General features: G+C 45.7%; 3 protein-coding genes and 1 non-coding gene across 8 annotated transcripts in view; 2 read left to right on the top strand and 2 right to left on the bottom strand.

The window, feature by feature from the left end:
* The first annotated feature begins 1,819 nt into the window (after positions 1-1,819).
* Positions 1,820-4,474, top strand: LOC135247929 (dickkopf-related protein 3-like). 2 transcript variants are annotated; one of them, XM_064321919.1, is made up of 4 exons: positions 1,820-2,183; positions 2,971-3,145; positions 3,740-3,941; positions 4,106-4,474. In XM_064321919.1, the coding sequence occupies exons 1-4, from the start codon at positions 2,007-2,009 to the stop codon at positions 4,164-4,166; spliced, it is 615 nt and encodes a 204-aa protein (XP_064177989.1). In that variant the 5' UTR covers positions 1,820-2,006; the 3' UTR covers positions 4,167-4,474. The 2 variants fall into 2 exon arrangements, with proteins under 2 accessions (XP_064177989.1, XP_064177990.1); XM_064321920.1 differs by lacking the exon at positions 4,106-4,474 and having other exon boundaries at positions 3,740-3,945.
* Positions 4,475-7,701: 3,227 nt separating this feature from the next.
* trnac-gca (transfer RNA cysteine (anticodon GCA)) lies at positions 7,702-7,773 on the top strand. Its single transcript has one exon. It is a non-coding gene; the product is annotated as a tRNA-Cys (tRNA).
* Positions 7,774-9,132: 1,359 nt separating this feature from the next.
* Positions 9,133-14,087, bottom strand: LOC135247927 (ADP-ribosylation factor-like protein 5C). The gene is made up of 6 exons (XM_064321913.1): positions 13,543-14,087; positions 12,158-12,218; positions 11,813-11,960; positions 10,337-10,420; positions 9,731-9,882; positions 9,133-9,638 (listed from the first exon to the last, which is right to left on the bottom strand). The coding sequence occupies exons 1-6, from the start codon at positions 13,586-13,588 to the stop codon at positions 9,590-9,592; spliced, it is 540 nt and encodes a 179-aa protein (XP_064177983.1). The 5' UTR covers positions 13,589-14,087; the 3' UTR covers positions 9,133-9,589.
* A 6,341-nt stretch (positions 14,088-20,428) lies between these two features.
* The window catches only part of LOC135247925 (voltage-dependent L-type calcium channel subunit beta-1-like), a 49,911-nt gene continuing 45,193 nt past the window's right edge, over positions 20,429-25,146 (bottom strand). For 2 of the 4 annotated variants that reach the window (XM_064321911.1, XM_064321912.1), the window contains exons 11-13: positions 24,831-24,926; positions 24,012-24,197; positions 20,429-21,593 (exon numbers count right to left, since the gene is read on the bottom strand). In XM_064321911.1, the coding sequence (XP_064177981.1) occupies positions 21,063-21,593; positions 24,012-24,197; positions 24,831-24,926 (813 nt within the window). In that variant the 3' untranslated portion in view covers positions 20,429-21,062. The remainder of the gene's footprint in view (positions 21,594-24,011; positions 24,198-24,830; positions 24,927-25,146) is intronic. The other 2 variants (XM_064321909.1, XM_064321910.1) reach the window with 2 other exon arrangements.

Raw genomic sequence — 25,146 nt, 5'->3', positions numbered from 1 at the left:
TGCTGGGGCTGATGGAAACCCTCCACGTAAATTTCTATTAAGAAATTGCAACATTTGAAATGATTAAGGACAAACGCAACAGACAAACATGCGTCACCAGTATCATGTTGTTCAAATCATTAAGATTAAAGCAAATATATGACGTGTGTGAGAAATGATACTGGAAGCAGCAATATTGATCCAATCTACTACATCACCAGTGGTCACATTTGCTATATTTGCGGTGGTCAGACACGTTGAAGAAATGGACGAGAAAGGCACAGATCAAAATGCAGCCTGCGTATGGCTGTTCTATCGCAAAGAACTGATCTGCAGACAGGCGCGGCCCAGAATGCCCTCCGGTGCGCCCGACACATCTCCTCTGCTGATACTTCATGGATAAATGAAACCAGGTAAACACCAGAATAGCCTTGGCTGAAGACCCCATTTTGAGCAGAACTATTTTCTGAGGCCTCTATGCCCATATTTCAAAAACCAATATTAAGGACAAGCCATAAGGTGAAATCTATCTCCAGAATATGGCCATGGCTATTTGCGAAGAAGAGAAAGTACATTTTTTATTGTATGTTTTATTATCAAAGTGCAGGAGACAATTCCTCACTAAAATTCACCCAGCCCATTGTTATGCATACGCATGAAGAAAAAGGCGATTGCGCAATACATCAAGGAAAACTGGAGAGTAATCATTGATAATGTGTAGACTGTACAGATACATTATTACAGTCATTAAAATTATTCTGAAAAGAAGCCTCACTCACTGATTCTACTCTCCAATCATTAGATTTGCAACATTTTACATCGATAGTTACTTCCTTTCCGCTACTGCGGAAGTGATTTTCCCCAATGCACACATAAACCATCTCAATGAGACGCCAATGACGTGGCCACAGGGCTCCTGCCACAGTGGGGGTAGGAGAGCATTTTGCTTTTATACTGGCCGTTTCAGTGGGATCCTGCACAAGCCAACAGCTTCTCGTGGTTTTTGCCTCTGCTCGCAACAGGGAAGCGCTGCCATTTGGACAGTTTACCTATAGTTCACATATTAAAAAGGTCACATTTTGCTAACGGGTTTAGGTGTTCATACAATAAGACTTAAATCTAGCTGTGAAGATCAGCATAACTTGTTTCACGATTTTTTATTTGCTTACCTATCATTTGTAGGAAAACGTAAGACGGTTTTGCAAGTTTGCAAAAACACCAAGTCGTGTGTTCACCTGTTCCACATGTTGAACTGCCTCCCCCCCCCCGACCCCCCGTGACCCGCTGCCCCTTGTCTACATTCACCGAGAGATAATCACTCACCGTAATTACGTTTAATGAGAGCCCGGGGTTGCCTGCGGAACGCTGCTTCTGCAAATTGCTCCCAGCGTGGGGCGGAGTGCCGTTTGTATAGCGAGAGGGCCAGGGTCAACAGCGCCGGGCCGCGGACGCCTTTCAGCGGCCTCCGACATTCAGGCTTGTTTGCCGGCTTTTGTCCCGGCCATTACCTAGGCCCTGTTTGTCCAAAATGAGATAAGCCCAAGAGGGGGCTCGTCTCCTCCCATTGTGTGGACCTGTTGTCTCCGTGCTACCCTCCACCCCCCCCCTCCCACCCCCACCCCCACCCCCACCCCCACCCCTACCCCCTTTCTCCTCGGCTGATAACTTCGCTCATCGTTTTCCAGGGAGTTGCGCAGGCAATTAAGCTAATCCATTAACTACTAATTGTCTCCTCCCACCCTGCGGCTTGGGCAAACAGCACAGGGGACGAAGCAGAGGGCCCGGCTCTCTATAAGAGCACGAGGCCAGAGAGGAGCCGGCCACTGCAGCCTGACTACAGAGAACATCCTGGAACATCTGACTGAACATCGTCTCTCACTGCTGAGCATCTCCTCTCTCTCTCTCGCCCCTCCTAAGACCGGCTGGACCTCGCCCCGCAGCGAGCGACCTTTCCACCCTCCTGTCTTTTTTATTTTGGGACCCCCTTTTCCCTCGCATCCCTCTCGCCCTCGGACCGACGCGTGGAGATGTCCGTCACCCTGCGGCTCCTCCCTCTGGCGCTGCTGTGCCTGGATCTGTCCGTTGGCCCGGCGGAGGGACGCATTTGGGCGTGGATGCTCTCCATCCCCTACAGCCCCCCCGAGGACGTGCCCCCTGCCGCCCGGGACACAGCGTCACCCGCCGCCGCCGCCCGGGGATCGTCGGTGAGTCCGTCTCAAACTCTGAAACCCCTTCCGCCCTCCTGCTGCGGACTGGACTCGGGGCAAGCTCTTTACAGCAAACAGTCTGAAAGCTGCTTTAGCTTCTTCCCTTATCTGCTCCTGTTTAACTGAGATTTACTGTGTGCGTGGTCGACTGCTCATTGTGAATTAACTCTAACAGAGTTCATATCAGGGCAAGGGGGATCAAATGTACTCAATCGACATTGATTTAACAGTGAACATTTTAATATGTGGCTGCAAATGTCCTGTTCGAAAGTCTCTGGTTTTCATTAGATTAATCCTGCTGTACAGACTGTTCACAGTATCCATGTTGGAACAGAGAATGGCAAGAATGAAACCAAAGTCCTTACCACATAATCCAAAAACCACTCGCCAGCAACAGCACAGACTTTTAAAATGATCTTTAAGAATCCTCTGTCAGGCTGGACATGGATTTCAACACGTCACAGACAGCAACAGACAGGGTTACATGTTGATGGTGTGAAAATGTTGATATTGGGATGGAGAGGGTGCTGCCCCATTAACAGGCACTGTTTGTTCTAAATGTTTCAATTTGGAGACTCTGCTGTTCCACAAACTTGCTGGCAAAGGAAACTGGGGATTTTCCAAGTGTTCCCAGTGTATCATTGTTTAAGCATTTCCCCACCCTTAACTGGACACTGCATCCAACATGTCTGAGCTGCAAGGCAGGCTCTAGCCAATATTTACCAGCTGCAGGTAACAAATCAAGTGTCTTAAGTTGACCTGTTGTAATGTCATCCTTTGTCAGGTGGTTTGTGACCATGACCGCGCTTGTGGAAGGGGGCTCTCCTGTGACCGCCACTTTGGGCTATGCGTGCCCCTCAAGCAGGCGGGACAATACTGCCGACGGGACGCCCAGTGTGTGCGCGGTCTCAGCTGCATGTTCGGAAAGTGTCACCGCAGTATTCCCGAAGGACAGGAAGGTAGGGCATATCTACTCACCCGCTAGACCCGGTGCTCTCAACAAAGCTGACAGCCAGTCATGTTGGGGATAACTCTTGACAGGGCCCCTGCAAAAATATGAGACAAAGATAAATCATCACATTATTTTGTAGCCTATATTTATGTTCAACTTAACTACACTATAAACTGAGGACAGGTTGGAGAGATCTCCTACTGCAACGCTTACCAAATATCTCAGAATCTTGTATTACAACTCCTGTTCAACATATCCAGTTCAACTGTTCACAAGATTAATAGCTTAAGACACCAAATAAAAACCACAGTAAGAAAAGAAATTTCACAAGAAAATGGCCACACAAGTTTTAATGTGTTTTGCTTTTGGAGTGGAGTGTGCATAGGTGTAGGTTTAATTTCAGCTTTGGGAGAGACATATTGCTGGACAACCTAGTCTCATCTCGTCAAACTCAAGCTTCAGAAACATACTAGCTAGTCCAACATTTTATTCTTATGAAAATATCGGTTATGACTTATCTCCCTGTCACGCCCTGCCGCCTACGGGAGTATGGGATACACGCAGATTGAGGATGCTGTTTGACAGAAATGTTCTCGTTTAGGAGCCAGGTGCAAGGTTGACCGGGACTGCGAGGGCTCGATGTGCTGTGCTCGACACCACGGCGAACAAGTGTGCAAACGGCGGCTGGCGCGTGGAGAGAGCTGCTTCGTGCCCGACGGCGGCCTGGCATTCAGCATCAACCAGATCTGCCCTTGCGACGAGGGGCTCCTGTGCCGCAGCAGCGCCGAGACGCCCCGCAGAGAGTGAGTACATTCCCTCGTACCTACAACGTCAATTTATTTCAGTCACACCAATCATCTCGTGTTAGTAGACTACTTGTGCTCCAGCCGTGCACTCTTCACGTGTGAGCTCAGGCCTTTCAGTTATAAATGAACATAACTAAGTGCCATGACTTTGTTTTATCCAGGAAGGAGTTCGTATACCGCCATGACGCGACGAGTTGGACGTGCCAAACACAACGGCCCTGAAGAGTGCTTCCAAGCCAATTTAATTTAATTTATTCTGTAAATGTCGTGTAAATACGGTATGAGAGCATATAGGTTATTTTGATAAAAGATGATATATTTGTAAATGGTAATACATTAACATTTGTAAACAACTACTCGGTTAGCTACTGAAAACGAGGCGTTACAGGCTGTTGTTTTATAAATGTTGCTATGTAGGCCATAGTTGATAGCGAATGTAAAGTTTGAAATATATAGAGTATATTATTTGTATGCATATTGTCGTCTGCTTAATTCACAATAAAGTTTGGCCTATTAAGCCTACCTTATAACACTCCGCCGTTGTTTATGTTTTAAGATTAATTGGAACAAACGGACTTTGGAATTTAGAAGCTTTTTCGCAGTTAACTTAAGGTCATCAACCATTCTGTGGACATGCAGCCGAAGTAGGCTAAAACGCTAAACCTAACAAAATGAAAACTGCTGATATCGCATTTCAATTTATTTGATTTTATTGCTGTAAAGTTTACCTGCATACTGTGGTGAAAGATTGATTCCATCTTATGGTATAGTATAGCCGGACGTATAAATCGCCATCTGTAAACGATAACGTTCCAAAGCACAGATCAGGTGAACAGATAATATAGGCAGCGTGTTAAAAACTTACAGTCTCAAACTAAAGTCTAAAAGTCTAAAAACTACAGTCTTACATGTTACAAATCAATGGAGGCACAACGTTTTATGTTCTATGGGATCCCTGTTGGCCAAGAGTCACAGGCAGGTCAAAAGACGATATTTACTTCGTTCTAATGGTTTAACAGTGGGGCTATTTGGTGTAGAATTTGACTGCAGGTCAAGCGAATTTCCTCCCAGTAGGCCTACCCATGAGCTATTTCAGCTCTGGAAATTTGCCTTCAAACAACATTACGCATTGGTTATCAGAGAGAACATTACATTACAGGCATTTAGCAGATGCTCTTATCCAGAGCGACTTATATAACTTTTTACATAGCATTGCATCTAGCATTGCATCCATTTACACAGCTGGATATATACTGAAGCCATGCAGGTTAAGTACCTTGCATTGCTTCACGTACAATGAGCATAACAGCAGTTTTAGGTTACAAGACCAACTCCTTAGCCATTATACTAGACTGCCACCCCAAAACATTGTTTTAAAAAAATCCATAATCTGTTTTATTTATATGACAGTGGCGTAGGTTTTGTTTGAACATTGGGGGTAACACATTAAGCGGGGGTCTGGGGGTCCTTCCCCTGGAAATTTTGAGCATAAAACACTTCATTTCCTGCATTCTGGTGAATTTTTATCCACCAATTTGTGCATTTTCTGCATCAATTTAAAAGTCCTCTTCTTCTTTCATGTTTTTATTGGGGGGGACAAATGCACATGTTCTAAATATTGAGGGAGACGTATCCCCTGTGCCCCCCTCCCCCCACCCCCCCCCAAAATCTACGCTTATGGTATATGATATGATGCATGTTCTGCTGATCTTATTGTGCTTTATGCACCAAATCCTGAATGTTTTAAATTGGTTTTTCCACATGCTTTTGCAGTTGTTTCAGCTGTCCCTTCACTGTTTACCAGCAGAAAACTTACCAGCAGTGCATTTGAACTGTTATCATGTTCGAGAAAAAATTCCATAATGCTCAGAAAATGACAGCTTGACTGAACTTCGTGGAAAAAATTCTTTCATAGCTTTCATGACTGTTTTTTTTTTGTATTATATCATGGAAATGTTCTAATGAATATTACAGTGAAAGAAAAAAAAAACGAATTTACGAAAACACCAAGAGGACAATTCTTCAAGTGCAGATGAAGTCATGTATTTTTCCTATGGAATTATGATTGATTCCTCATTGCTGTCCTAATTATCGCAGAGCTGTTGCCAAAAACAACACGGCCCATGAAAACCTATACCTGTATTATTTGGTTTATTGTGGTAGTGGCCAATCTAGAACAATCTGTAGAGAGACAAAGACAGGAAGGTTTTTTTTCATGCCAAGTCTAGTTCTGACATAGCTCAGGAGGTAAGAGCAGTGGCTTGGCAGTTAGAGGGTTGCCAGTTTGATCCCCAGCGCTGGGTGTGTCGAAGTGTCCCTGAGCAAGACACCTGACCACTGATTGCTCCCAACGAGCTGATTGGTACCTTGCATAGCACCCTTTCACCATTGGTGTGTGGGTGAATGAGAGACATCAATTGTAAAGCAATTTGGATAAAAGCGCTATATAAATGCAGTCCATTTACCATTTAGTGTCCAAGGACTGTAAATACTTGGACTCCTCAAATATTGCATTGGGAATCACAGTTTTTGAAAATCTCTCTCCAACGGTAGTTTTTTTTAAAGCCTGTAATGTGCACATAGCATTAAACAGGAAGCATAGGGGATTCATGCAATTACCAGTGAAGTTTCAGATCATCATGGTGGCTCTGCCTTGAATTTTATATCTAAGAATAAAAAATACCCATCCGTGCACTTAAAAAAAATTTAAATAAAACGTGATTTTAAAAGTTACTCATTTTGGTTTGATAAATTAATAATTCAACTGACCATGAAACAATACATTCAAGTGACTTTGGCAATTACACATGATGTAATTTGACCCATCAGATGGTAAGCATAATTAAAGTCAAATTGAAGTGAAAAAATGAAATATACAAAAGAGTATTCTTAACTTTGATGTTTGATACAGAAAATCGAAGTAAAGCACCCCATAACTGTATTGATAATATTATTAATTTAAAGATATTCTTATTACCATTTGCAGCTGAGGGTGATTGAATGAACATTCACCATTGTCTTACTGCCGCCTACTGGCCAAGGAAGGTAAATATGAGAGTAATACAGGTCAGATATAGTAAAATTATAAAAATAAAATAAATTAGTAATGGCACATCATGCATTTTGGTACTGACAACTGATTAGATGTAGTTAGAACACATATTTACAAAACTGAATTTGTATGCTGCTTCATGAATCTTTAAGATTGTGTCCAAATATATTTCATATAAAGTTCATTAAAAAAAAAAATTACTTATGTACTTAGTACAGCAGATTCACCCCAAAACCTTTGGTTGGTTTCGCTTTCTCAGAAAACAAATGTGCTTCTAGTTGAATATTTCACTCAGATTTAAGTGAATCACACCAGCAAGGTAAGATGATGAAACACTAACTGAAGTTGTCATTCCACAAACATACTTGATGATGTATTTAATTAAAACACACAAAGGAGAAGCCAATGTATTTTGAATAATGTTAATAAATAGCAATGTACAGGTCACTGTAGGAGAGGCAATCACTAAATAATGTGACAGTTTCACAGACAAATTGAAATCCTCCCTCACAGAGCCTCTGATCTGGTATAAGGAGCAGAGAGAATAGCAGATAAAAACCGAAGTTGTTTGCAAGGAACAAAGAGAGAAATTCAAATCAACTGAAGTAATCCAATACTATAGGTAGCTCATGATGTTCACAAGTTGTATGAGTCATTGGCAGGTGGTGAGGATCTTCAAACAGAGCATCTGCAAATCCAGACGACGGGGGTATAGCTCAGTGGTAGAGCATTTGACTGCAGATCAAGAGGTCCTCGGTTCAAATCCGGGTGCCCCCTCAGGCCTTGCAGCCGTCCATTTTAAACTTCTGCATACTTGTATTAACAGCCGATCAACCGTAGAAAATCTTCTGGAAAATGGAAAACAAGAAGGAATGTATGTATGAGCAAGCCAAGATCAGCCAGTATCCACTGGAGTTCCGCTGGAAGATATGGTGCGTTCGGCCGGTTCTCGTCAACTCCTCAAGCCGGATATATCCGAGTAAACTCGCGCAAGTTACCAGGTGTGACGTATCACTGACATCAGCTTCCTATTAACTATTGCTAAACATGAGCAACAATCTACCAAGTTAATGGTAAATTTATCTATTCTACTTTTTTAAATACATCGTAATGTGTTTAAGCAGAGTTGCCAAGTTTGGCGAGGGCATGAGACCTATTCCGTTTTCGGGTGGTTTATGTCTCTATGGTCTTTGTATGTCAAGACACAGTAGAGGTCATGCCTGGCTTCCATTATTTACGTCTTGCAGTGGGCGGTCTCATTGGTCCGGGTTCTTGACATCTCAGCGGACATATGTATTATTCACATGATGAACTTACTAGCCGCTGATGACAACTCGAAAAAAAAAAAAAAACAAACAAATGTATATACGACTTAGTCACGTGCTATTATTTCCCAACTTCACCAGACCTACCGAAGGCAGCATTTTTTTCGACATTACGAGATGACCGAATGCCACAATAGACCTAACCAATGGGAGGCTGCCTGTGAAGTATGCTCAATGTAGTTTCCACAGTAAAAAAAAAAAAAAAAAAAGTGTAGCTCAGTGATTGTCAGTACCTGGATTAGAACTTCTGTCCCTATGTCTTAACATTGGAGTGACTAGGGGTCAGTGGCTAGGTGCAATCCCATCCCCAGGCTTTAAGACCAAGATAAAAAACATCTTAGGGGCAAATGCGCCGCCTATTCTAAAACTCTTTTCAAATGTATTTGGTGCATGGAGATGTAGTTGGTTGAATAGGTATTAATATGGACAGGGATTTTTGTGTTAATACACAATGGTTTATCTGCAAATGGTGGCAATGTAAAAACAACTTGCGCTAGTATAACCTTTGCACAAGTACGAAGGACAAACGTTTTCTGTTTTTGTTGTAAAAACATATTAATAGTTTATTTTCATATAAAAATACATTAGGTAGTTCAAATATAAAATACCGATATATCCAGATTTTTATAAGTTACCACAAACATTGTATCAAATGACTTTCAGTTAGTTTTTTCTGTTACAAATAGTTCAAGTATATTTCCATCACTAACTTTGAGAGTGAGAGAGAGAGAGAGAAAGAGAGAGAGAGAGAGGAGGTAAACAGTTGGAATGCTGCTGGTTTGCATGCGAAAAAGTACGACAGGTTTTTAAAAAATGCTGCGCGGACCAGTTCCTGCCAGCCACCCAGGCAGACAGGCACTGCTGTTGCTATCGCTGTTGCTAAGGCATGTCCGCTGCTGCATGTGGCACCCAGACAGGGTTGTACAGGGCTGGCAGACAGATGAGGGCTGACAGAGTGGAGACACGCAGGTGTAGTTAAGGCTGTGGGCGCAAGGGATCCTCGACCAGTCCTTCCCTCTCCTCCGTGCCAAACTGGGTGTCGCGCCAACAGCTGAGCTGGGAGTGCCCCCGGGCTGCTGGGAGCTGGGAGCGCCCTGGGAGCCAGCGCAGCTCAGGGCCTGAAAACTGGAGAAGGTGGTGCCCCCAAGTTAGCTGGTCTTGCTCATGGATCCGTGACCGCAGTGCTGCCTTCCGAGCGGTTGTGACGAGGCTGCGGAAAGTAGTGCCGGCAAGCCCCGTCTGCATCCGCATGGTCAGGAGGAGGGGCCTCAGCTGGCCAGCACGTGAGACCTCATCCAGTCGAGACTGGCGGGGAGGCTGGAGGGAGGAAACGGGACAGGGCCGTTAGCGCTCCGCGGCGCTCATCCGGAGCCAATGAAAGCCCAGCGCGGGGGCGCAGGGACACTCACCCCTCCCCGGTGAGGGCGCAGCACGCCTGGATGTGCCAGGGGTGGCCTGTGATGGCGCTCAGCGTCAGGCACTGGGAAATCTCTGCCGCCGTCATGGAGTCCTTTACATCCTGCTTGTTAGCCAGGACCAGGACTGCCGCATTCTGCAGGTCCTGTTGGGTCCACACAACAACATATATATATGCTTACATATATCCCCACAACAGTTTGTGCAGGCTATATATTTTACACATCAACATGCAAATGGGCAGCAATCCATACAAGAAGTGCTGGACAAAAAGATTTTAAGCTGGTAACACCGCCCAATAATTTCAAGAAACACATCAAAGTGCAATATCATAACTGATTATGTTTAACTGTATCCTCCTCACAATTAAGCAATAAAAAAGCAATGCACAAAAACATTCATATGTTTTGACATGCGTAGGTCTACATTCCTTCATATCCTTATGTAATGTACTGTGTAAGAGCAAATAGGCAGTTAATGCATTAAAACAGCACCAGGAACAGGAAGTGATTCTAGCATATTTCAATGTGTGTACATTCAAGTATGCCCATCAGATACGCTGTGTAGATGGCTGACTATTAGCGCCCTCTGGTGGTCACCTCGTGAGCCAGCATGCGATGCAGCTCCTCTCTGGTCAACGTGAGGCGCTCCCGGTCGGTGCTGTCCACCACAAGAATCACAATCTGGGAGACAGGCAACGTGAGAAAACCAGAGCCAAGAGAAACCAGGCAAATACAAAAAAAAGTACTGCTAATCAAATACTGATCCTACACAAATCAAATCGAATTAAAGTAGATTTGTCATATGTCCAGTAACAGTACAGCTTGTTAGCAGATGTCAGCCAACAATGAAATGCTTATCACACCATTTTGTACATGTTTTAAATGTACAGTTACATTCCACAGTATTTTATGCCGACAAGGAAATCATTTTTTACATTTTATTTAATTTCCCCTGCTTAGCTCCAAGATTTGATTCATTGAAAAATATGGTTCCAAAAAATAAAAAATAAAACAAAACCAGTCACAAAGGGGGAACTGAGAACACTGAATGCTACTGAGGCCAACTGACTATGCTCAGCCTTTGGAACCAAGGCAAAATAACACATCAGTAAAATGGAGAAAAAAACAAACGTGTTAGTTTTAGTGAAACATACGGCTAAACAGGAACTGCAGAATTATGCAGAGAGAACAATTAACAGCAATTCATAATGCCCCATGCCATGCTCTGACGTACATTCACAGCATGCTGCAAAGCGTGTGATCAGAGGTGACATCACAGCCTGCCTTGGTGCCCCTTTCACCACAAGCTGGCCCAGGTGCTTCCTGTCTCTCTGCCTGCCGATACGCATTGCTCAACCGTGTTTACCACGCGCCATATACCAAGCTGTTCACCATTACCTAACCTAACTCCACCACGTCTGCAAGAAGCAGAAGGTATACAACAATCTTAAAATACGGTATATGCCTTCCCTTCCCCGAGAACAAGCCACTGCATTCACGTTTCCTAAGGAAACTAACCTCAACAGAGTCATTAAAATGTCCAGTTTAACCCTCCATAAACACTGAACCAGATATACAGTATCCAAGCGTGTGCGCAATACAACTTATTCCCACTTTAGACAGGCCCAAGCCTCAAAAATGTTTAAGTTTAAGGTCATTAAAATAATATGCATATAAAATAACATTAAGCCAATTCCCTGGCATTCAGAACACACTGTTGGACGTAGGCAACAGAGGAAATTATGTAGGCCTAGTTTTCTTAGAAGTCCACAAATAGCCTCATTTTCATCAACAACTTTCTGCGGTAAAGCAGCCGATAAACAACGAAGGTGAGAAATGACATCCGTTTTTGAAGAAAGAAACACATCGCTGAACAGCACACGCCGATCGCGATGGTAACTTCGAGAGCTCAGTCTCGTCGCACGAGAAAACCGGCGGGCTACACGGGTCGGCGAAACTGCACAGAACTCGTAACATTGAGAGCCCCTCGAACGCGTTCTGCAATTGAAATCCGAAGCTCGACTGGGTGAGGCGGGACACGGCAGATATACGAGCGGGACGGGAAAACGGCACCTCGGTGTCGCAGTAATAGGAGTTCCAGCTGGCCCTCAGACTCTCCTGCCCGCCGATATCCCACACCAGAAAGCGGGTCTTCCGCACGGAGATCTCCTCCACGTTGCTGCCGACGGTGGGGGACGTGTGCACTGCCTCCTTCGCCAGGCTGCATGGGAAGAACGCGGTGAACAGCTGTACAGTCCAGCCCGAACGTAGCAAGCTGTGGATTTTAAAGGCGTCCTTCCGGGAGCTCACACGGTCATTTTTTAATGGACTTTTAAAAATAATTTTTCTCTGTTCAGTCGACAGCCATGCTCTTATCTGATGGCAGTGCCTGGGAGAACACTTGTGCAGAACACGTACAATTGGTAGAGGATGGTGGTCTTCCCTGCATTGTCCAGGCCCACAATGATGACCTTGTGCTCTGTGGAAAGAGGAAGAAAGGATATGAACACACACAAGGAGGCCCATGGGAAAGGATGCCTCCCATTCCGTTCTCTGCATGAACTTTGGACAGATGGAGAGAGTGAAGGCTGCACAATGCATTCAGCATGCGCAGAAGCCCTGGAGCACCTTCTGTTACTGCTGTAGGCAGCTGAGTCTCAGTCAGAGGTCACTGTGGAACTGTGACACTTGACCCTTGACCCCACCTCCATCATGCCATTACAAAACGGCACCATCTGCAAGGCTTAGGTTTTGAGAAAAGGGATCACACAGCAAATGGAGCGCTGCAACAAACATTCATCCACACTTCATTGCCCTGTGTTCCGAATCACAAACACAGAGAGCACTTGCTTCCCACCTTACAGACCAAAAAAGGATTCCAATGGCAATCTCCACAATTTCTCTGACAGTTCATCGCCAATGTTCACCTACACACTTGATACATTTTGACCCTTAAGAGTACACTAATGCAGTTCTTATTTAATACCATGGTAAAAGTATTAAATGAAAGATTCTAGAACAAGTATACAAGACCAAGTATTTTATTTTTGTCCACTTACATGATTACATGAAACATGAAATGTTTTGCAATGTTTTGTTGTTTCCAACTCTTGCGGTTTCTATTATAACAAATCAGAGTGCAGGATGCTCAACTCTGTCAATTAACTATAATACTGTAATGACACCCGATTGCGCACCCGATTGTACAGGAAACGTGCGTAACTGGAAGAGAAGTTTCTTCAGAACGCATTCATCCTTAACACCCCAAGGCAAGCCACAGCTTTAAGGGACATTAAGGGACAGTTAAAAACATTTTTTTTAACACCAATAATAAAATTTACAATAAAAAGTAACTATTCCGTTCACTCGTGGTGATAACGAAAACAACAGTGACAAGCTTTCTGAACTTGCTGGGCAACAATTAGGCAAGCACTCGGCTGCCAGTAACGTTGTACGTATAATTCAATTATACAAGCTAACTCAACGTTAGCTAATGGCATGAATATAACTTAATACGGTAGCTACGTTAGTTAGCTTGCAGCAGAAATACACGCACCGTTACCAACAGCTCGCAAGCTAACCTGTGTGTTCTTTAGCACAATAGCACAACGAGTTAGCTAGCTAACGTTAACTCGCAAGCTTAATTTCCAGTAGAACCGTCAACAATAACGTATATTCTGAGCAAGGATTCAAATCGGTTATCCTTTGCAGATAGCAAGCCTATGAGCTATTCAAGCCACACCATGTCGTGGAACACAAATGACTGAATAAAAAGAAAGGAACAAAGAGGAAAAAACTCTTACGCCTGTCACCGAAAACTGTCATTAGCTTCGCGAAGAGCAACCCCATTCCCAGCAGCGGTGAAGCTGATGTCAAATGCGACTAACAAAGCCAGGTAGTAATCAAGCCAAGTAAGAGGCTTGATAACTGAGCAACGGTGTCCGATGGTTGACCGTATCCAGTACAGAATGTTTTGAGGCTTGGGTATTTTCCAGTATCCAGATGTTTATGTCTGCGAGAAACGAATACGAAATATAATTTAAAATATAAAGTTTTCTAAAACGCTTTAAAAAAATACTTATGAAAATTAAGCTAACTCGCTCACTAACGTCACACTCCCATTTTGCTCCTGTTTCTAAAGTAAAGTACTACAAGTACTAGCTGGCTAAATGGCAAAGCATTACTAAATTAGCAAGGGGTGTGTGATCAAAACAAAAGAAACAATTGAGGGAGCGGCAGGAACGTATAAGCTTGTCAAGCACTTTCTTGTTCAGAGATTCCAAACGCTCACGTAAGAGAACAAGGCAGATCAATAGAATTCATTTGGAACGCAACTGATACTTTTTAGAACGTGAATAATGACGTTGAAATGACGTAAGGGACCAGGTCCTTTCCGGCAATCCTAGACCGAGGTATGTCTCAGTACTGCGTTCACAGTTCTGTATACAGCCTTGTGGCTAATTTAAATTCAGAAAATTTCTAACGCAATGCCATGCTTTTGCTGTGCCAGGAATAGTGAATTGAGAAATAATTTTAAAAAAAAACAGAAATAACAACAAAATAAAATCATCTCGGGGGCAATCTCGATTGCAAAATGCTGTGTTTAAATTCACCGTATGATTAGATGCATAGCAAATATCATGTTGGAATGCGGGCTACCTTCAATTTATCACGTTCCAGTGTCAGTGCTTTGACTATTTAAAAGTAATATGCAATGTTTCCAAGTGGACAAACATTGTCTACGGTATTTTCAGATATCTGAATTTATAAAGGGGAAAAACTAACATTTAAACGGTTTAGCTTGCAAGACAAAAAAATTAGGACCCAACTACGGCTGGAACCTTCCCATCAGTTTCTTCTGTGAATCCACCTGTAATGTAAAAGGTCCGTGGCAAGGTTTTTTAAAAAAGAGATATCAATTAAGAAACATTCCACACACTCGTTTCACATGACGAATATGAAACTATGATGCATTGTGTTAACAGATATCACTGTGCAGAGAGGCGTGAGAACGCTGTTGTGAGACAAAAAATGAGACAGCCTTGCACGCAGAGGAAGTTTACTCAAACGTCACATTTTTAATAAAAGGACACAATAATTTTTTGATCAACATTTTTTCAAACAGGGTTAGAGTGGTCACGCTGATCTCTCTCTCTATCTCTCTCTCTGTATATATGTCTTAAAAAACATTATCATAAATAGTTGGATTTTGTTCCTGAACTTCCCTGCAAGAGACAGACTGAAAACATGCTACTTTTTTTCTTTTATACAATCAGAAAATATCTATTACCATGTTTTATACAGTTACCATTTCAATAAATTAGGAATATTGTACAAACACTGAAGCTTTTTCTAACATTCCCAAAGAAAACCGAATAGCATCATAAAAGCAATCATTCATATTTTTCATTTAAATAAAACCATATTTTTTGTATTTATATATATTCATATTTATATATGTGACTCAGTAGTTTACACCAGCAATAATAAAGTCACAGGATGTAAAACATAGACGTTATTTTCTTGTAAAATCTTGTCCCCGAGCATTTGGTAAGGGGCTGGGCGGTGACCTCAGACCAGTTCTGTCTCTGTCAAATGAGACAGCAAAGGGAGTACATGCTCTCAAATAAAAAAAAACCCAGAGTGCCCTGGATAAAAATAAATAAATCACTCAGGATGAATAAGAGCACAAAATATTAAGAATTACATAATTCCAGAAGAAATAAACGTGGGTGAGCAAACAGCAAGGTATGATGCATGCTGTGTGGGCAAATGAACTTAATAAACTGGCCTCACAGAGGACCACACAGGAAAGATAGAAGGGAGCCAGACATTCTGCATCCTGGTAACTTACCTTAAAATGGTAAGCAAAAGGTAAATAAAGGTGTTCAATCTGTTAGCTGCAGGTGGGCAGTAACTGGCCAGACAGTGTGCAGGCCTGCAGGACTGATCTGAGGTCAGGGGTGAGAGACGTCTCCAGACAGTGTGCAGGCCTGCGGGACTGATCTGAGGTCAGGGGTGAGAGACGTCTCCTGACAGTGTGCAGGCCTGCAGGACTGATCTGAGGTCTGCCCCAGCCCCTCAGCGTCAGCTGAAGCACGTCTTTTCTCCAGTGTGCAAAGTTACAGCAGCAGGCAGACAAAACTGGCACGAGCGAAGATGAACCTCGATGAGTTAAGAGAAGGACAGAGAGCGAGGCAGGCTGAGCTGTAAACCACAAGGCAGCTGTTTGCTGTAGCCCCAATTAAAAAAATAAAATAAAGTAAAAAAAAAAAATCATTAAATCCACAGAACTAGCATTATTAATAATAATAATAATAATAATAATAATAATAATAATAATGACGTCATATGCTATATGTGGCCAGGCAACTGTTCACATTTATGCTTTAAAAATTAAGTGACATAACAAAGATACATAAATAATAATGTGGTGCCAGTACAGCTTTGAAAACCATTTTGATTTCAATCAGGCACAAATATATATATATATTTTTTTTACTTACAAAAAAGTGAAATACACCAACTCCTGTACATTATTTCAGATCAGTAGTACATAAGAAAATGTAAATTTTGCAACCAGAGCAATACAATCACTTAAGGCCAATCATGGCTAGCAAGTGAGGGAAAATGTTTTCTGTCAAAAGAACAAAGTCATCTTCTTTCCATCTAACCCGTGGGCCTGCTTTCTGTGTAGCCTATCAAAAATGTTCTTGCCATATTTAACAAAAGCACTCCTCATGCCACGAAGAAGCTCATTAAAATCTGCAGACACCCCGCTTCGCCTTCCCTCGTCTTACTCCTCGACGACAGCGCGTTGAGAAGCTCATTAAAAACCAGGTACCTTTCGGAAGACACGCTGCGCAAGACGAGGCCAATCTTCTGCATTTCAAGAGAATTTGCGCGGAGGATGCGTGAGAGGAGTTGGCACAAGGGGGCACGCCAGCGGTGTGGTGTGGCGCCGTTGGCGATGTTGGCACAAGAGAGAGACCGCTGGAGCTTCTGAGACACACGCAGAAACGGAAAGACAAGGCGCAGGCCGAGCGACTGACGGGTTTCTCCCGCTCGGGAGCGACTGACACCGGGGTGGGTGAGCCTGAGAGTGGTGACGGCGGATAATTACTGACATCTGTACGCATGTGCACCGCGCCTGAACCGTACAAACAGGGAAACGCCCAAAATGGGTCAGGTGTAATGCACTTGCATGCAGATGTAAGTACTCACAAGGAGACTGAATGGGATGGTAAGTGCTTACATCTGTACGCATGTGCACGACGCCTGACCTGCCCGAACGCAGGGAAACGCCTAGAACACGTCAGGCGTTCACACGTCCATACAGCCCAGTCTAGTGGACAGCACTGTGGACAGCTGTAAGATGTGCCCGTCGCAAATTAAACAAGCGAAACTAAACCTACGCCTTAAGACTCCCAAGTTCGACCACCGAAACATGAAATCGTCCCACTCTCCGCTTATCCTGCACTTTGTTCCTCTGCGCTATCGCAGAATAATTAAATCTGCCAGATTAATGGGGCCGCACAGCCAGGGGTGGAAAGTTCTGTCAGTGGGAGAGTGTCTGAATTAAAGAGCAGTAAACATAATGACCACTGGCCTCTATCTTTAAGTCATCACCACAAATACAGGCACTTATTCAACCGACTGCGTACAGTACTAATCTTAAGAAAAAGCAACATCTGCCTATGCGCACACTGAAACAGTTAAGACACGATACAAAACACACAGGGCCATCGAAAGGCTTGGCTTTTTTTTTTTCTATACACCACCATGTTACTGATTAAGAGTGTCGAAATGTCGAAAAAGGAAAAAGCAATAACTCCACTCCAAACATCTTCAAATAAAATCATTTGGATATTAAACACTAATTAGATTTATCCAATCAAAGATAAAGTGACTGACAGGCTATGCACGCAGGTCTCGGGAGCCGAGGCAGGAATCTTAAGGGCGGGGACGGGGGAGAGCTCGCGCTAAACCCCGCCCACTGTAGTTCAAAATGAGAGGGGCCTATAGGGCAGTTGTCATGGAGACAGAGGATGAGGGAGGAGTTGGCGCCCGAGTTTATGATGGGCGACCTCAATGGAGGTGGGCGCAGAGCTCTCGAAACCTGCTCACCACAGCACAGGGATATACGTCATCACACTTTGTACGTCCCACTTCACTATCCTACAGACCCTGGAATCTTCAACCGCAGACAGGTCTTGCTGTTTTCTGTTATTTCTAGGTCTGTCTTCATTCAGTTTATTTGTTGGGGACATTGTAAAATTTTCCACATAAATTTCAGAAAATAGAAATCTGATGCATTGTATCAGATATAGCTAAAAAGCTCATTTCCAAATGAACATGAACTGTTTCTTTCTTTGTAGCTTTACAGTGGCTGTACCTCATTTTTTTTTTTTTTAAACCCTTCAGAATGGCAGCTGGAATCCACTCTCATACAGAGGCTTGCTTACCCCCCCCCCCCCCCCCCTCCCCTTCTCTCATGGCTGCTAACCGCACACCCACACACCGCTTATACAATCCCACACCACCACTCACAGATATCTGCAGTGGCACACATTCATACAAATTGAGATCACATTAGCAACACAGATAAAGCGGAATCGCATTGCCATGAGAGAGGTCCCCATTAGTGCCTGTGGCATCATTAATGCCTAGTCCCCATTAGTTACTGCCCGTGTCATTAGTGTGTATTGTGAGAGTGGATCGTAACGCAATAAGGAATTTAAAAGCCTTGAATCCTGAGGTGCTTGAGGTGGCTACCAGTAATGAAGCTCCTCAGGAACGATGCATTATACATTAAAACCAAACCATCGGTGTAAAGTAGAAGGCCCTTGAGCGCTGGAGTGGACATTCACGTTTTCGTCGCTTGCTGATGGTTGTCCAGGCTCACATAACAAGAGACGGCTGCCATTTACATTCTGACAGGGTTGTTCGAAGCACAGCAGGCAAACTTCCACTTCGGCTGAAACTCCTCAACAAAACATCTCCAATCGGCTCACCGCAAACCGAAAGGATGCCGGTTCCTGGATGTAATTCAGGACGTGCAGGATAAGAGCGCCGCCAAACCTGTTAAGCACGATCTGAGATCCAGGACTGTAGTCACACACCCATTAGTCATCAAATCAAATAATTTTCAGAGACATGCGTGCGGACAGAACCTGTCGAGATTTACCTATGTTTTCTCCTGGTTCACACAAAGTTCATTTCAATCGTATCCCTGTGATGAAAATCTGCTTTAGCACAGCCCTTTGAAAGCAGTCACTGGTTGCTCGTAATCTGGCTATGGGGCTCTTGGGTAGTGGGGTACTCTGGCTGTGGAGTCGAAAGCCCGCTCCCTGTGTGTCGGCTGGGTTACCCTGTGTGGCGCGGAGGCACTGTGAAGTTGGCACCTGTATCACCATCATCGAAAAGTTGGCACAAAGAGTAGACCCCCTCCTCCCGTGTTCTCCAAGCAGGGCGGCGCAGAACACACTTCCTGTTCTGCTTCGTAAAACACGCAAAAGACAGTTTTCAGCTTATCCACAGAAAAAAAAAAGTTATCGTTGCCCCCAACTGGGGCCGGAGCTAAACATTTCATTAGAAGACAAAATAAATTAGTTAAAAAAAAAACTAAAACTCAAAGGCATAACGAAAGCGAAACCCCTGTACAGGCAGGCACTGACAGAAGTAGACTGGGCTCAAAAGGGAACGTACGAGCGGGGGGGCCGTCAACCAAAGACATTCACATGTTTACTGTCGTTAAAAAGAAAAGAAAAAAGTCAGGGGTGTCATGTTTTCTGTTCCCTGCAGCTCGGCGCTGAATTAAAAGATGGAGGGAGTCGTGAAGCTGGTAAAGAAGGGCGGAGCCGGGGGTCATCGGAGGGGCCCGGCGCTCGGGCTACGCGGCAGGCACGGAGGCGGGTGGCGGGGGGGGGGGGGGGGTGCGATCCGGCCTGGAACGCCGACCTCGGCGACCCCCCGCGACCTCGGTGCGGGCCGAAGAGCGGAAGCAGCGCGGGGGCGCAGGAGGGTGAGAACGTTTCGTCACTCGGGACTGGGTGGGGATTAGAGGCTGTGGGCGGGGCTTAAATAGGACGCTCCCCCGAGAGCGGCGCCCGTGCGGTTAAACCGAGCCTTTGGCACGCGTAACGTCACGCACCAAGCGAGCAGAAGGCAGGGATGGACTGGCACAGGCAGGTACCAATGACGACCAACCAGGACAGCACCTGCTATATAAGCTATTGAGCTGGTTGACAGGTCAAAGGAGAGCAAACAACTTTGAGGTTTAAGATAAAAATGCATTCGCTAAATAAGACTGACTTTAAGGGAGTCTAAGGGCAGAAGAAGGGGCCTGTAGGTGCTGAATGAATCCTGTCACTGTACGCAGGACAGTCAACCCTGTCAGGAGCTGACAGACACACACCCCTTTCCCTACAGCTGCAACCATTTTTGCAATCTACCACAGAGGGCTACTGCAACGGAACAGGTGCTAATGCTAATAAAGCAGGAACTGCAGCAGTGGGGGCGCTAATGCTAATAAAGCAGGAACTGCAGCAGTGGGGGTGCTAATGCTAATAAAGCAGGAACTGCAGCAGTGGGGGTGCTAATGCTAATAAAGCAGGAACTGCAGCAGTAGGGGTGCTAATGCTAATAAAGCAGGAACTGCAGCAGTGGGTGCTAATGCTAATAAAGCAGGAACTGCAGCAGTGGGTGCTAATGCTAATAAAGCAGGAACTGCAGCAGTGGGGTGCTAATGCTAATAAAGCAGGAACTGCAGCAGTGGGGGTGCTAATGCTAATAAAGCAGGAACTGCAGCAGTAGGGGTGCTAATGCTAATAAAGCAGGAACTGCAGCAGTGGGGGTGCTAATGCTAATAAAGCAGGAACTGCAGCAGTGGGGGTGCTAATGCTAATAAAGCAGGAACTGCAGCAGTGGGGGTGCTAATGCTAATAAAGCAGGAACTGCAGGTGCTAATGCTGCCGAAGTGACTACCTGCCATGGGCCTCTGTGCCAGGGAAAGGACTCAAGCAGCGCTAAAAGACTTGTGACTCAATGCTTTCAGATGTCTCTAAAATGGACTATATCAATCCATCAAATATCTTAATAGCATTGGTGTCTGGCAGTAGTTCTGTGTGTTTATAAAAGAATGGATACTGACATTAAATTTTAGTCTAATTGTGTAACTGTTGAAATTGTTTTTTTTTTCTCTTTAAGCCACACTTCCACCGTAAACTAAACTTCACCAACCCAGACACACACACACACACACATACACATACACTCACACACACTCTTTGTCTGTCAGTTAGCCTCTCAGCCGATGGCGCGTTCAGCGGATGTAGACGTTCCCCCAGTCCTCCTGGTTCTTGTTGCGGCCCAGGGCGGAGCTAGTGTCGCCGGGGTCCGGGCAGTACCTCTCTCTCTGCCTGGTCCGGGCGTGCTGCTCCTGCGTGGGCGGGCGGTTGAGGTTCTCCTGGTCCGGCTCCGCCCCCTCGTCCTCCCAGGACGCCTGGCGCCCATGGGCGTGGCTCAGGTGCAGGCGGCTGCCCCCGCCGCGGTAGGGCTCGGGCTCCTCGTAGGGGTCCGTCTCGATGTCCATGCAGGAGTCGCCCGCCTCCGTGTAGGCCGAGTCCCGGCTGCCCTGCGTCTCCGAGTCGAAGGTGTCCTGGCGGGAGAGGCCCCGCCCCCCGCGGGACCCGCCCCTCGAGGCTCGCAGGTAGACCTGCTGCTGCTGCTGCTGCTGCTGTAGCTGCTGCTGCTGCTGCTGCTTCCCGTCCAGGTCGCTCTGGTAGTCCTGGAGCCCGGTGCGCTCCGACAGCGGCCCGTCCCGCTTCTGCTCCCCGTGCGCCAGGTACGGCCCCTGTCCCCCGCCGCGCCGCGTCACACACCATGCAAAGACACAAGCGACAGGCCAGGCGCAGGCGGTTAGTCAGGGGTTAGCGTCGGCTAATGGGTTACACATAAAAAAACACACACGTCAAACTCTGAACACAAAACAATCAAACCAATCCGCCCTTCATGCGAACACCCATTTCAGACGAGAGTTCATGTGCCAGTGCAGAAGGGAGCAGAGACGCTTCGCCATAGCTGATTTAGAGCAAAGGGGACGTGATGTTTTAGCTGGGCTGCGGCACTGAAATACAGAACTACACACTGTGGTCCCAAAGCGAACAAGGGACAGGACAGAAGATTAAACACAAGCACGAGGCCCGCGTGGCTTTTAGGGCTGAAAGGCCACTCGCTGTCACGAAAACCTTCGCCGTGACTTCCTCAGAGGAACTAGGGGTCTGGCGTGCAGGTGAATAAAAGCTCTGAGAGGGAAAAGCTCCTTCCCCCAGTGTCCCCATGCATGTGCCCCCCACCATATGCCGAGGGGACAGTGAGGAGCCCCTCAGACAGGGAGAACCCCCCCCACCCCACAGAAGGGCGCTGCTCCTTCCATTCACTAAACACGTCAACATCTTGGGCTCAACTTCTATTGCAAGGCATGGGCTCAATTGAAATCTCACCAGCTTGCAACCAAGCTGAATTACAAATGTTACGTCTGCAGTTTCCCCATTTGTTAAGAGTTAAAACGCCCGGGGCAACCATGAAACTGTTCCGGAAGATGCATGGCACTCCGCACACAAAGTGAGACATGCAGCCGTTAAAGGAACTCAGCAGCAACCCGCAGGCAATTCTCCTATTTCAGCAAGTCCGAAAACAAAACCCCAACTACCTGAAACACGGAACATAATTACTGTACATTCTTTGTTTAAGATGTCGAGGGCATACCTATTAATCAAGCCAATAAATAAATAAATGCCTGAAGGAAGACATTATCCAACAAGTAAATAAAGACGGCCACACTGAACTGATAAAAGGTCAAAGTTCACCACTTAGCATTACAGGGGTTAGTGAACTGAAGCTGCACACATCATATCTGTTGAGGTAGATGTGAACCCCAAAGTCCGTTACAGCAAAGATTTTTAACATCAGAACTACTTACAACACAGTACAGTTCTGAGGTGTTTTACATAATAAAACTCATTCTGACAGTAAGTGAGACTATTTTATATTCCAAAATGGCGAAAGTGCACTTTCAATTTAAAGACTACAGCCCACGCCTCGCTATTGAGTGACCGTGTGCCCTTCATTTAGTTATAATAAGTTCAGTTAAGTTCTAACTTTGCAGTTCTGATGAAAATACATGAAAATACACAAAATACAATGAAGCCGGGGATAAGTAATTGCTGGTTTACAGTGAATTAGCATAAAGCCAAATGCTTAACCTTCAGATGCTCAGCACTCCCTTTGCCTGATTTAATCTGAGCGCATTTGGCAGATACCGAGCTGCCTAGGATCGCGCAGACAACATCTCGGATCGTCCGCCTCTTCCTGTTTAGCTTGGCGACGTGGAATTAATTAAACAGGACATTCTTGTTAGTCATGCCCCGCCTTTCCGCGGTCCGACGGAGAGGAAGCGCGGCCTCGACGCCGCGTACGTCCGCGCGGCGGCTGAGCCGGCTCCCTCCGTTGCTAGGGACAGGCGCCACGGTGACACGGGGGAGGGAAGTCGCTTCGGCAACGCGGCCCAGCCGAAAAAAGACTGGGGGGGGGGGGTGCGGCCGGACTGGATCAAGGGCGCCTGTGTCTCCTTCTCTGTCGCAGTAAATAGGGGGAGCTGGCTGAAACCGGGCCAAATCCACTGATAATGAGCAGGCCTTGGGATTATTAAGAGTCCAAGATGAATTACAAGGCAAACACAATTTATCATCCTGAAAACCGTCGCAAAGTGCCTCAGGTACTGCTGATTGGCACTGGCTCCAAGTGAACCAGCCGCTCCCACTTACGGAGAAGCCAGGCAAATTGTCCAAAGGAACTAGGAGTTTATGTTTCCGCATGAGCGCGTGTGTATGTGTGAGTGAATGAATGCAGCAAGCTTTTATTGTAACGATGCAAGTCCGGCGGGTCTTAATGAGCAGGTGTTATGGGTGCACACGCGGCTGTTTTGTATGCTGTGAGTCCACGGTGAGCCGTCGCACCGCTCTGTGACCCGACAGTCTGAGCGCGTCTTCCTGTCCCAACGCGTCCGCACCCTCCTCTTTCGCTGAGCCCAGCTGCTCACCGGGGCGGGAGGCTCCGGGGCCCGGGCAGCCGAGCGGGGGGCAGCCCGTCCGTTTGGGCCCCGCCTCTACAGGGCGTGCTCCGCCTCCCTCGCCTTGTCGCTGGGGCCCTCGGGCCCCTCCAGGCCGGGCCACAGCTCCAGGTTGCGGCGCAGCGAGGTGAGCACCTGTACCTGCAGGTTGGAGACGGGCTCGGGGGAGGCGGCCAGGGCGGCCGTCGCCATGGTGCGGTTGAGCAGCGGGTTGGGGGGGTTGCTGCTGGGCGGGTGGGTGGCTTTCCAGTAGGCCTCCAGGTAGTCGGCCAGGTGCTCGCAGGCGTCCTCCAGCTGGTTCTCATCCAGTATGATGTCAAAGAGCTCCTGGAACGTTGAGACAACGGAACACCCAAAAGGCTCAACAACTGGGCGCAGAATGATCTAGAATATAAAGTATATTTCTGCATATTCATGTAGAGTATGTCCTATGTCTACAGCAGGGCTCAGATTACTGTTGCTTAGATATTCTCTGGACATGCCACACACTACAAACAAAGACAAACTACTGCTCATGGTTTGTGAAAGAAGCCATAAACAAGTCCTTCACTTGTTTAGATTTTATTCAATATTTATCTGTTGTTTGATCTGAGTGGTTGCATCTGATGATACTTCATGGCTCCAAAATGTGATTGTGTTCTCTGTCCAGGTCTTCAGTTGCTCAGTACTCGAGTTAGTGATCAGTCTGTTAAGACTTATCAGTATACTTCAGAGGTAAACAACCCTGTTCCTGGAGATCTACCATCCTGTAGGATTTCATTTCAACCCTAACTTGGGATTACTTTTGGGACAAACTCTCTCGCTGTTGAGGAGTGAGGAGTGGCTTTTCTAGGGTTGGAGTGAAAACCTACAGGACAATGAATCTCCAGGAACAGTTTTGGTCACCGATGCCATACATAGTTTTGTCGTTTGGTCACAAATGTGGAGTGGGGTCTCTTGTGGAGTGGAGTGAGAACTCACCGGGGGGCACTGGGCCAGTTTATCAGCAGCCACCATCTGGACATTGAGGTGCTTGGCCTGAGACTTTCCCCGAGACTTGATGAGCCTCTGGAGAACCTGGAGAGGAGGAGGAGGTAGTCTTTTACATTACATTACATTTATTTGGCAGACGCTTTTATCCAAAGCAACGTACAATAAGTGCATCCCGAAGGTCATTGTAAAAACTGCAAAACACAGGTACAATAAGATACAATACTCAGTTATTCGTAGCCATGAACACATTAAGTCCAGTTCACGCAGTAAACATTATTCTGACCTAACCTATGCCAAGTCAAAC

The sequence above is a fragment of the Anguilla rostrata genome, chromosome 2, assembly GCF_018555375.3.
Source record: "Anguilla rostrata isolate EN2019 chromosome 2, ASM1855537v3, whole genome shotgun sequence".
Taxonomy (NCBI): domain Eukaryota; kingdom Metazoa; phylum Chordata; class Actinopteri; order Anguilliformes; family Anguillidae; genus Anguilla; species Anguilla rostrata.
This window is presented reverse-complemented; position numbering and strand designations above follow the sequence as displayed.